The 13,115-nt window shown below is 39.9% G+C and overlaps 1 protein-coding gene across 2 annotated transcripts in view; it reads left to right on the top strand.

The window, feature by feature from the left end:
• The window catches only part of gdap2 (ganglioside induced differentiation associated protein 2), a 59,642-nt gene that overhangs the window by 7,535 nt on the left and 38,992 nt on the right, over positions 1-13,115 (top strand). For both annotated transcript variants that reach the window (XM_088083572.1, XM_088083574.1), the window contains exons 3-11: positions 433-572; positions 1,985-2,138; positions 3,826-3,914; positions 4,451-4,527; positions 5,572-5,731; positions 8,005-8,155; positions 9,695-9,771; positions 12,127-12,203; positions 12,654-12,793. In XM_088083572.1, coding sequence (XP_087939698.1) covers positions 433-572; positions 1,985-2,138; positions 3,826-3,914; positions 4,451-4,527; positions 5,572-5,731; positions 8,005-8,155; positions 9,695-9,771; positions 12,127-12,203; positions 12,654-12,793 — 1,065 coding nt within the window. The remainder of the gene's footprint in view (positions 1-432; positions 573-1,984; positions 2,139-3,825; positions 3,915-4,450; positions 4,528-5,571; positions 5,732-8,004; positions 8,156-9,694; positions 9,772-12,126; positions 12,204-12,653; positions 12,794-13,115) is intronic.

Here is a 13,115-nt window from a genome sequence, read left to right as displayed (position 1 = left end):
CTGTTTTGTATGCGTGTGGTCACACAGTCATTGTTCCAGCATTTTGAGGAAATATACAACTTGAATGACCCTTGTGCTGATATCTGGGGATTCACGTCAATAAATACTGAAGTAGCTATAAAACATTAATACGATTATGGCACACGGAGAGTGTTTTTGGCAGTGAGCACCAGAGAAAAAGTGAATACAGAATTTGGAGAGTGCACACCAGCAGCATTATAACTCGAGCCTCAGAAAAAATGGAATGAGAAAAACATCTCGAACATAGCACTATGACAAAATTACATCTACTCTCTTTGAGATTTGTGCAACATTTTGAGTAAAATAATTCTAAATAAAGTTGTATTTAAAGGCAGATAACATGTGCATAGATGTTTGTGCCCACATGTTTATCATTCATGGAAATCTATTTGACATTTTTTCTTTCTTCAGCCGCGGTGACGTCGCCCTGCTGAACTGCACGGCCATCGTGAACACCAGCAACGAGTCGCTGAACGACAAGAACCCGGTATCTGACTGCATCCATCAGCTGGCCGGGCCCGATCTGCGAGACGAGCTGCTCAAACTCAAAGGTAGAGTTGAAACAAAAAAAGGAAACATGAACTCTAACTCCAGAGAAAAGTTTGATTTGGGCTCAGTGACTACGTTTACAGGCACAAAATAGTCCAGTTTTTGGCCTTTTTCCAAAAAAGACAATATTCCTATGAAGTTGTTTATATGTCTAATGAAAACGAATATTCCACTAACTCTCCCGTTTGCATGCACCGTGCATACCCCGAGTAACGTGCACTAGCACGACGTTTATCACGTCAAAATATGAAGGAGTATAACAGCTGTAGCCGCTTGTCATTTTGCTTCTTTGCATCAGAATAGGATTTTTTCAAGGTTTCCTACCGGTGTCTTTTCGTCCCTCACCTTCTTGAAAAGGTCAGCGCTGCCATATCCAAAAGACTGTTGATATCAGGGTCTTTAGTAGAGTTTTAAAGTAGGTGTGCTTCTTCTTCAGACCAAAAATGTGGACTTTTTTCTGCATGCATCTCTCCCCCACACCTTTGCAAACTGCTGGCAAGTTGGTCTGTGTACAACGTATCCATGACAACGCACAGAGCTGAGTACAATCAGACAAGAGGCCGTGTGTCACAAACTGCAGTAAAAACCCCAATTTGGACATATATTCTAAATTAGCTGTATACATGTCCAAATAATGCTCCTAAAAAATACAAAAACCTGAATAATATGAGTATATCCCACATGTCTTAATCAAAAATTTGCTAAATTCTGAAATTTTTAATATTTAAATTAAATTTGCTGTTTACGTGATTTGCATCAAATTGAGAATATTGTCATTTTTGGAATAATAGAGGCATATTGGGTGCACATGTAACTGTATCCAGTGATGGTGCAGAGTGACTGGAGGCAGGAGATGTAAATGTCAGTGGGAGACCACAAAATACGAACATGACTTCACTGCTGCTTTTATGTACAGACATAACTAGGCACATGATGGTCAGCTGAATTAAATAAAAGAGGGGTCATAACTGCCATTACTGCTCTGATATACACTTTATTATCCTGTAGAAAGACTCCACAGCTGTTCCCATGAAGAAATGTAAAGTGACGCTCTGAGAAAAAATGAAACATCTCTAAGAGAAACGTCTTCTTATCTTTGGGGGAGTGTCCTCAGCGGATGGAATCGCACAGTTGTCATAAATAAAATTATTTACTTTTCGACTTACTTCTAGTGTCCAGATCCAGATAGTTTTGGTTTTACTTGCTGAGGTAATGGCTGTGCTGTCAGTGAACGCGTGTGTTTGAGTGTTGAGTAGCAGGTGACACTTTGTATGGTAGCCTCGGCCACAAGTTTATGAATGTGTGTGTGAATGTGACTCGTAGTGTGAAAGTGCTTTAAATGGTCAAACAGCCAGAAAAGCGAGTCCGAGTCCATTTACCAGTTTTATTTGCGTTTGTGTGTGTGTGTGTGCAGGATGTCGGACGGGGGAGGCGAAGCTGACCAAAGGCTTCAACCTGGCAGCGAGGTTTATCGTCCACACTGTGGGACCAAAATACAAAGCCAAGTACCGGACGGCGGCGGAGAGCTCGCTCTACAGCTGCTACAGGAACACCATGCAACTGGCCGCGTAAGAACCGTCAAATCTACCCGTTATTCAACCGGCCAGTCTTGAACCAGATAGTACATCTTTAATTCTCTGCTCTAAATTACTGAATGGTTTAATCCAGCAGTGCTGTGAGTAACTATTTACAGCTGCGTCACAAATGTCTGTCACCACACTGAAAAGACTTCAGCTGAATTTAGCTCATAAATATTGGCTGCACTGTGCAGATCTGGGTTTTTATCAGACTGCGGCCCAAAACTGCTCCTGTGGCTCGTGTCAGGCTTGGACAGAAACTCTGTGGGTTCATGTCGGGTCAGGCTTGATTTTTATTTATTTAAGTTTTTGGGGGGGCTCAAAGCTCTACCAGGCAGTATTAATGTTATCAAATTTTACCAACTCGACTTAACTCCCTTTTCCTCTGGTACCAGGTGCTTTTCTCTTTTTTGCTCCACTGTGGGTTGGACCCTCTCAGTGTAGACGGGAGTCTTAGCTGATCACCATAGCGACACCATGTAAAACTGCCGTGACATCTTCTATAGCGTAACACTCGCTGCAGCTAAACAGAAGAACGTCTGCACTTCTTCAGTCATACAGCGTAGCTTTGCAACAGCCATTCTTAAAAATCTAGGTTGAGTGAATTAAAAAATAAAGTTTCTTTGACAGTAGTTTGACTCGCTGATCAATCAGAGGTCTGCAGTGTTTCAACTCCACCCTCCAGGATCGGCGCAGCTTGTTTGGAAGCTCGACCAAGGTTTTACCAAAAAATCTACCAGGTGCTATCCGCAACTTTTCCAATGGAAAACCACAAAATAAATTAGTTCAGTTGAGCAGAGCTGTGATGTACCATGTAGTGGAAATGTGGCACCACTTCTGTGTGTTCAGCTGGAAAAAACACGTTTTAGAAGTTAGATGAAATCCATTCATGTCATCCAGTACATGCATTAGTGTTGAGCTGTCATGACAGATTTTCTTTTCTTCTCTTCCCCTCAGATATTTAGTTTGATAAACAATATGTGTACTTGATGGGTGCAAATGAACAATAATTTGATTAAAGCCACTTGGAGCAACATGGTTCCTCTCCAAAAAGAAATTCATTTGAAAGGTTGCAGAAATACACATCTTAAAAACATGTATGAAAATAAGTTGCATCTGTCTTTGGGGCTGTTGTCAAATATGAAACATTACTAAATATATTGACTCATTAAAGTAAAAAATACAGGATTTGCACATTCAACGCTTTACAGCCTCAGACCACAAAATAAACACAAGCTATGATTTGTGGTTTACATCTCGTATTTTAGGAGTCATGGAGTCAGCAAATAAAATACAAATAAATTCCTCAAGTGAAGTATTGTGTTCAATAACAATATATTCGTACATGCATAAAATGTATATTTAAAAATAAAATATCCACAATAAATATATCGAAACAAAGGTATTTTTGTCATTTGCTGCGGGTAATTATCTTGGTTTGAAAGAGTGGCAGGAGGTGTGTGTGTGTGTGTGTGTGTGTGTGTGTGTGCGTGCGTGCGTGCGTGCGTGCGTGCGTGCGTGTGTGTGTGTGTGTGTGTGCGTGTGTGTGTGTGTGTGTGTGTGTGTGTGTGTGTGCGTGCGTGCGTGTGTGCGCTTTAGAAAAACATCTAATTGATCACTGGTGTGTAAATGTGGTGTACAGTGAATGAGGTTGTTTTTTTTTTTCTTGTCGCCTCAGAGAGCAGTCGATGTCGTCTATCGGCTTCTGTGTGGTGAACACGACCAAAAGAGGTTACCCACTGGAGGATGCTACACACATTGCTTTTAGTAAGACACACACACACACACACACACACACACACACACACAGAGTTATTTATCTATGAAGTGCAGACATGCACAGCTTATGGTAGAGACAAAATAACCTCATGTAACCTCATGTTGGGTATCAAACTTTCTTTTTTGTGCCTCATACCAAACCGCAGTGACACAAACGTACGATTCATACTCCAGAATAACATCAACAGATTATACAGGCAGACACACGCACACATTTAAGAATAACACACACTGCAGTCCTTTTTGTCCAGCTGGCATTCAGCTTAAATGATATGTTCCCAGAAGCACACATGATGGCCTGATAAGTTATTATTAAGTTATTATTAAAAATATAACTTATTATAAGTTATATTTTTAAAGTATATGTCCAGGTAATGCTGAAAAGGTCAATAACTTGACAAGACAAATTTTCAGTATGTTTGTTTCCTTTCCTTCCTTTTTTATGTTTTATAATTGTAGTTTATCAATAAATTATTACATGACATGTGTTTCTGATGTAAGGTAACAGGAGTGTGTGTTTACAGGGACTTTGCGCAGGTTCCTGGAGAATCATGGAAACAGTTTGGAGGCGGTGGTGTTTGCCGTGTCGGACACAGAGGAGGTTTGTAGGACTTTAGTATGAGGCAGTTCCCTTTACCTACATCTCATAATAAACATAGAATGAGTGAAAGGTAACAGAAAAGCTTCTTCAGAAAAACTCAAAATCTCAAATCTGACACCCTCTCACATCGTAGGAAAATATGGGTCTTTGGTCGCACACTATAAGATTTTGTTAAGACTGGTGATCTTGCAAGATCATTTTTTTTTGCAAGACTACAAGTAGATTCCTTTTAAGATTATTTCCCATTCTGAAAATATTTACCAAAGTCCCTTTAAGAAATATAACGTTTTAAAAATTCATCAGTTGTCCGAAAAAAAACCAACTCTAGAAAAACACGATGAATGGCGTCATATGTCAACAGAGTTCTCTCAGTTCGGCATCAGTATAACCCGTAAAGTTCAGCTCATACCAACTTTGCATTTTGATTTTTTACTCCCGTCAGCGGGTTGGTTATCTGCACTCTTTTAGTGAGAGGAGACCAAAGGAATGAGAGGTCAAATGTTACAAAAAAAAGATTTAAAGTAAGTGCCAGTGATGTAAGAAGAATAAATGTTTCTACTGTTGCCCAATATTCACATTTCCACTTCGTCAGCTGTTTGAAGTCATCTTCCTGTTTGTAATCATGGAAACTTCTGAATTAAGAAGTTGAGCAGAAGCTCCCAAATGCACCGTTAGTTTTGGGCAGACTTGTTTTTTGGTTTTCTGAAGGACCCACCTTCCTGAGCTACATCCTAAAGACTATTCAGCCCCTAAATTAAGACAGCATCAAGGTGTCAGGTGTCATTTTTTGAAAAGTTACAGAAGCTGTGGCAGGAAGTCTCTCAGGCTGTTCATTTGACAAACAGCTGGGTTGAAGCATATCTGCACCTTTTAATGTCTCGCTGGAGGCCAGTTCAGAGAGTTGGATGCTGAATGTCCCGAAAGACTGTACCCACATGTTCCTCGTATTCAAAGTCAGTCTTCCTTTCGCCACCCCGCTGTCTTATACGCCAGCACATATATTTTGGGGTATTAATTTGAATACTGAAATGTGTGTTTTTTAAGCCGGTGTACAAGAAGTTACTGCCCCTGTACTACCCTCGCTCGGAGGAGGAGGAGAAGAAGTGCCTGCCTCTCATCCCAGCTGACATCGGCAACTCTGAGGGTGAACCCGTCGTCCCGGAGAGACAGATCCGCATCACAGAGAAACCAGGCACCCTGGAAGGTAAATCTGTTTTTAATAAAATGTGATGAAATGTTTTCCTGGCGTTAGAAAGGACATGTAATGTGCCTCATTTCCATGTCAGCAATCTGTTGATAAGAGTAAACAGGATTAGTTTCAAATGATTTGGACTCGCCTCTTGTGTCAATAATGAAATGGTCCACGATCAGTTGATGTGCCTCATTTAAGGTCGGGCATATTTAATATTTAATTCCTCTCCAGCTCTTTTCCTCACTCATCCCACACAGCGGAAAATGAAACATTTGTTGTTGTTTTTTCTTTGGTTTAATTTTGACTTCAGGAAGATGACAGCTTTCATGTATCAAGTGCACAAAACAGACACAAAAATCAACTTTTAAAAGTTAAATAAAGCAAGGCTTTTCATGTTTACAGTGTTTATGTTTTAATGCCTCTACACTGATGACAGCCATGGACATGTTTTTGGGCTTTCCGTCTGTTTATTGCAATCTCGTGAATGCGATATCTCAGGAATGCTTTGAGGGAATTTCATTAAATTTTGCACAAATGTCCGCTTGGACTCAACGATTAACTGATAAGCGCTGGCTGCTCAAATGTCACTGTGACATTTTTGACCATAACTCAAGAATTCTCAAAATTTCACAGAAATGACTAATATAATGTTCTGCAAAACACTTTTGTGGTCAGTATTTCGCACCTTAATTCAGAAACAGAAGGGGAGACATTTGGTCTGATACTGAATTGGTGACACTAATCTTTGGTGTCCACCTTAAAACTTCGCTGATTGTGTAAATCTTTTGTGTTGTCGGGATCAGGGTTCCTGTGGAGCATATAAAGTCTAAAAAGTCATGGACTTCAATCTAAATATAAGGCCTTAAGTAGTATTAAAATGTCAATCAATCTTTCAAAAGTCTTTAAAAAAATGAACTAAGATTTTTTTCTTTTTTTCTTTTCTTTTTTTTTACTTGTCTAACCTCGCCTCTGACATGCTGAGAGAGGTTTTTTTTTCTTCCAATATTTAAAGTAGATCTTTTAATGTTTCACTTGAACAAAGAAATCATGTTACAATAAACCTTTGAGCAAAATTGTCCCTAACCCCAAATTCACTGATGTCGGTTCATATTTTGTTTTTTGTTTTTTTATTTGTTCATTTGTTTTTGTTTTTTTCCTTTCAATTTTGATATTTGTAAAATTGGTCTTATATAAGGTCATAAAAAGTCTTAAATCTTAATTGCCTTAAGCTGTGTGTTAACCTGAAGCTGTGTGTGAAACATCCAGATTTTAGAATTTGTAGCCTCTTTGCAGCAACATCCATATTTGAAGCGTTTTTTATGTCATGGTATCATATGAGTCTGAACAGACTTAGATCTATCTTTTGTTTTTTCAACATCTATATATTGACTGAATAAATGTCGCTGCGGTCATAAAGGGACTGAGAAAGAGTCAACACTTATACGTGAGCAGAATTTGGCTTTGTTGAAAACAAAATAAAGCAGGCAGTGAAGAACAAATAAGACATTTTGACTGTTTGCAGCTGTAGTTTCATTTAAGGCTATAAACCTTTTTATAAACTGTACTTTGTTCGACCTCTTTAAGTTAGCAACCTAAACTTTTTCTTGCACGTTGTCTCTAAATATGATTTTTTGGTGAACAGGATTGTAAAAGTAACACCAGCCCATGTGTTAGCAAGTGTTTGTGGTTTCAGCGTTGAGCTTGTCGCCTTCCTTGACCTCGAGTCCGAATGTCGGCTGGCATGGCGCTTCAAAGGTGGCGAGATGTGGCTTCGGGGTCTTGATCCAAAGCAAGCAGGCCGCCTGCAAGTTAAACCCAATAACAACAGGATGATGTATACACACTGACGGCCGCTCAAGCCCATTTGGATGCAGATAAAATGCGTCGACACGCGTTTGACCGTGCATTTGGTTTTTGGAAAAACAAGCAGAGAAACAGACTTGAACCTGAGCCTGAATTCTGTCCTCTGAGTTCACGACCTCTGGCGGCTTTTTCACAAACACACACAAATAATGTCATGCTGCAGATAAATCAGGATTAGTGACTGACAAGCAAGCACAAAATAGATCTGTTGGATTAAAAGAATAAAGCCAGATCCACTGGTTTCATTTATGATCATATTGGTGTGTGTGTTTGTGCGTGTGCGTGTGTGTGTGTGTGTGTGTGTGTGTGTGTGTGAGTGTGTGTGTGTGTGTGCGTGTGCGTGTGTGTGTGTGTGTGTGTGTGTGTGTTTCATGTGTTTCAACAAATATATCAAAATCCGTCCCGTTTGTTTGTTTGTGAAGATGATTCTGAAGAGGAGAGTCTGGAGTCAGATTTGGGCCAGGTGGGGAATCACGCTTTCGCCCGGATGGAGGGTGACGTGGACAAACAGCGGAAACAGATCCTGCAGGGCCAGATGTCAGAGGCGGCCATCCAGAAACAACATCAGAGGAAGTAAGAGCCCCAAAACCATTTTCTAAAAATAAATGGAATATACTTTTAAAAATGCTACATTTTGAATGATAAATTATGTCGCTCCAACATTAAGTTTAAAACGCCATAATTTAACTTGAGACATTTGGCTTCATTCGCAAACAATGAATACGCACAAATCTGTGAATACGAGTATTTTACACACAATTCTGGGACGGATCAATATTTGTTTGTATTCTGCAAACAGCTTCAGAGCATGTGCACACACAAATAATAAAGATATCTGATATTTAGCCTTGCTGTTAGATATTGCAGCCCATGTCTTCAAGAGAAAGTGCTTTTCCAGAGACCGACATGGTGTGACTGGACTGGACTGGACTGGACTGGACTGGACTGGACTGGACTGGACATGAAGACAGTGACTGATGGCTTGTCAGCCGTCTCTAGCTGTGCAGTTCCCTAGAGCTGCGCCTAAAGCCCGGTGTACACTGTGTGATTTTGGGCTGTCCCAGACGAAAGATGACCAACATGACAGAAACGTGATTTATTTGTGGCTCTAAAACGGTTGTCGTAAATCTCACAGAGAGAGTTTCAAGGACGTCCGTTGTCACAGTTGTGCGATCAAAAACAGCCCGGAATAAAATATCGGACAGTGTCAGAAATTTGGGATGGCCATCTCACTGTGTGACTGCTGTTTTGACCACCAAGGTGGCCTCTTTTCCCAGCAATGGCCACATTTTCCTCTTCCTCCTCTTCTTCAGACTTTTTCCAACACATAATTGCTACTACTCCGACTGGTTAGTTTACATTTTGCTCTGACCGCTACAGAGTCATGGTTTGATGATGCACGCCAACGTCGTTATGTTCTGGCGTATTGAGGTTCATGGATGTAGGTCATAGCCTGTGATTCAGTAGGTGATGTCATCGTACAGTCTGCATACATCAAACTTGATGCTCAGTCTGCAGGAGGCTCAAGTCATTAGACACACTGATACTTTCTCAGGTTGAAGTCCTGTCCACCAGTTGGGCAGCGGCAGCTCAGTTTTTAAGGACTTGGCTTTAGAACCAGAGTCACTGTTTCAGATTTTTAATAATGGCGTGTGGACTGGAAGCTTGTTACCTGGAGAGGTGCCAGTTCACCTCCCACCCATGAGCAGCCCCCTTTACTCTGGCGTCTCGGTGGAATTTTGGGGCTGTAGGTACAAACAGCAGAGAAAGAAAAAATGCTCTTTGGAAATGAACATAGTGCGCCTTCTTCTGAATTTAAGTTTTCATTTACAAAATGAATGCAATAAACAAAAACAGGCCTCTGCAAAAGCCCAAAGTTTAACACCAGTGTTTTCAGAGCAGTCATCTGTGTTACACCAGTGCATCCCTACAAGCCATAACAGAGCTTCCAAACACATTAATCACTAACTCACAAGTTACCCTCCTGCTTCCTCCTTTAAATTAAACAGTTGTTGTATTTCAGATTCATGTCCAATCTGTATTTTATGCTGCATGTTACAGAGATGTGACCGTGAACCATAAATTAAAGCCACTTCTGTGTGTGTGTTTCAGTTATAATCGCTGGCTGTGTCGGGCGAGAGCAGAGGATCTGTCAGACATCGCTGCACTGAAAGCTTTATATCAAACTGGTGAGTGTGTGTGTGTGTGTGTGTGTGTGTGTGAGTGTGAGAGAGAGAGAGAGGTCATAGATTCGATTCTTGCATTTTTCATATTAATCTGTCACTTTATGAATATAAACGAAAACTATGTATAACTGTTAACAGAAGTGTGCGTGTTTTCATCTGGTAAAAGTTTTTCTCCTTCCTCCACCTCATTGAACGCAGCACTGGTGGGCCACAGTCCTCCATTTTAAACGCTGTGTTTGTAGGATTTATAAAAAATGTTCACAAAAAAACAATAAAACACTCGTCTTCTCTCTGATGTAATGAGGTGCAGCTGGATCTTGTCACCAGTGGGAGGCAGTGTTGTTACACAGTTCAGTCCCATTATTGTCTGATTTGTTTACAGGTGTTTAAAGGCCACTTAGAGGTCCATAAAGACTCATTTTGCAAGTAATCGCAAAAACTTTTTTTTGCAACATATGCGTCCTTGTCCCATTTGTGCATGCATGGGGCCTGTGGTTGTCTGCAGGAAGCTGTCATAAACTGACTTTTTATCCAGTTTTTGAGCATTTTGAGCAACATTTTTTCAATGCACTAGGATTTAGGATTTAGTCATTTTTAGCTAAATATTTAAATTAAATTGGATTAAATGCAGGATGTCTGGGTCTTAACTTATCAGAGAAACCAGCTGAGCAAATGTGAGCAGCAAATCAGTTGTTGCCCTTTTTGTGCCAATCAGCATCTGTAAAACACTCGTTTTTAACATGAAACTGCTTCATTCAGCGTATTCACTGGTTTAAATCAGCAGCTTAGGTTGATCTGGAAGGAAGGAGGAGGAAGACACCTCTAAAGATAAGGTGGCCCTCGCTAAAAACCACCTGGTGAGCAAACATCAGCAGGTGCTACACTAGTAGCCTCTATTTAACAAGCCCAACAGCATACAGAAACACTGTTTTTTAACATAAGACTGTTTTATTTAGAGTTTTTACCAATTTTAATCACCAGGTCTGTTCCTCTGGTTTAAATCTCCTGAAGGAATCCCGGCTCGGAGGAAATGACTGCAATGACGTCACTGCTCTGTCTTTTGTCACTGTTGTGATTCAGACCCTACGGCATAATTTATTTGATTAAACTTGTTTTTTTTACTTCAAATGAAATGTATAATAATACTTTAGAGAATATACAAATGACAAAATTGCTCAACAAAAACACAAAAGCATCAGGACGAAACAAAATGCAGTGAATTAAAGAGCTGAGATTAATTAATAAAGGATGTAAAGTGATGACTGAATACACTGACATACTGCTGTCTTTGACACGAGGCAGATTTGTTTTTTGTTTTTTTCCATTGTCGTGCTGCAGTAAAGAGAGGATTGTATTTTATTGAGGAAAAACACAAACACAGGATTAACGAACAGTAACTTGGGTACATTGGACACAGAGAACTCGCATAAAAGAAAAGGTTTAAACAAAACACAGCCCTCAGAAGAATTTTACATCGATACAAACACAGAATCGAGAGCATCGTCACGTACACATGCGATGGAGCTAAGCTGCTTAATGCCGACAGCTTTTCAGTCTTTCCAAAGAGATGTTGTCACTTTCTTTATGGGGACAGGTTTTAATTTGACGAGGCAGCAAACCAAGTGCTGGTGTTAGAACGACCTCCGAGCAGAGCTTTTCTCAGAAGGGCTTTTACAGGCAGTCAGATTCTCAAAAGTATTACTAATATTTTGGAATACTCCAAAGTGATAACTGAGATTATAAGGGGCTGTGTCATTACATCACTGCAAATGAATTAAGGCTGCAACTTTCAAATGTTTTTTTATTTTAGTTTAGTCTGCAACATGAGAAAATCTCAAGTTGTCAGCGCCCAAAAAGATGCTTTTGAAAATGGTGTTGTCTGAGCAGTAGCCCAGAAACAAAAGATTCAGTTTAGAATTATTTAAACTGAAAAAAATTCCAAACAGGTGTTTTTTTGTTGCCCGTTTCAACTTTTTTAGAAAATGTTGCAGGCACAAATTAGTGTATATTTACCAAAAAAAACCCAAAAAAACAGTGAACTTTATCAGCTTAAACTTTAGATACTCAAGATGCTGTGCTGTATTCAGTTGGATTTAGGTGAAAAAGGATTTGGATATCATCGCAGTCTGTTTCTCTTTACGTTTTACACAAAAAGGTCCCTTTTTGGTCTAGTCTGTAAAATATCCAAACTTTTTTGGGGGGCTGTCAAACTTTCTTAGAGTCCACTGTTACATCTTATAATGTCTGGTTTTGTCCAACCAACGGCCCAAATACTTAATCAGCTAACTGTTCCAGTGCCTGTACACTGCCTGTGTGTGTGTGTGTGTGTTTAACCTTTAAAATTGTGTGTGTCACCAGGTGTGGACATGTGTGGCAGGACAGTGATGGTTTTGGTTGGACGCAACATTCCAGTGACCGTCATCGACATTGAAAAGGTACCAAAATAAGAGAGATATTTCAAAATAAAATGCTTCATATGGATGTTACAGTCAGTCAGTAGATCTTTGAGCAGATGTTCATCTTTAAATGAAGATGAGATGCCAAGTTGTTTGTGCTCATTTCTGAGTGTTTGCATGTGATGTTTTTGCGTGTTTTAAGCATCTGTGTGTTTGTATTCACATGTGTTTATGGCTGTGTGCAAATTAATTTCATTTGTGTGCACATATGTTTGTAGTCCATAATACCCAACACTAACACCAAAATAAACTAAACCTTAAGTTGTGCATATTATAAACACAAAAGTGACCAAACCTGCCATTACACCAAGTACCAGCGGCCTGAAATTCAAATAAAATATAAAACTACAAAAAAATATATAGAAGATTGTGTACAGTCCAGGCCTATAAAAGTGTTTGCACTGATGTAGTTTGTGTTTACGTGTGCAGGCTCTGCTGTATTTCATCCACGTAATGGACCACATCACAGTGAAGGAATACGTGATGGTTTACTTCCACACGCTGACCGGCGAGCACAACCACCTGGACACCGACTTCCTCAAGAACCTCTACGACATCGTCGACGCCAAGTCAGTCTGAACAATTTACGCTCCTCATTAAACTGATCTGCTATTCTGAGTAACTTCCTGTGGGAGGAGTGCATAGATGGGACAATGAGTCAAATGAACATAATCTAAACCTTACACTGAGTGCATTTCTGAGATGTGCGACGTTCTGTACTGATAGTTTTTACATTTTCCAGTTACTGGAACGATCGTGTTGGATCAAAGCTCCTCATGTGTGTTAAATGTGATCACTTTGAAGTCAAGTAGAGAGCTTATAAGATTAGACATTAGCTTAGTTCCTTTTGTTTTAGTCATTCTCCTCTCAGTTTTGTCTTTTGCCACACAC

Source organism: Plectropomus leopardus, chromosome 10 (genome assembly GCF_026936395.1).
Source record: "Plectropomus leopardus strain MGB_pleo_1.0 chromosome 10, ASM2693639v1, whole genome shotgun sequence".
Lineage (NCBI taxonomy): Eukaryota > Metazoa > Chordata > Actinopteri > Perciformes > Serranidae > Plectropomus > Plectropomus leopardus.
The sequence above is the reverse complement of the archived record's forward strand: the minus strand, read 5'-3'. Positions and strand labels throughout refer to the sequence as shown.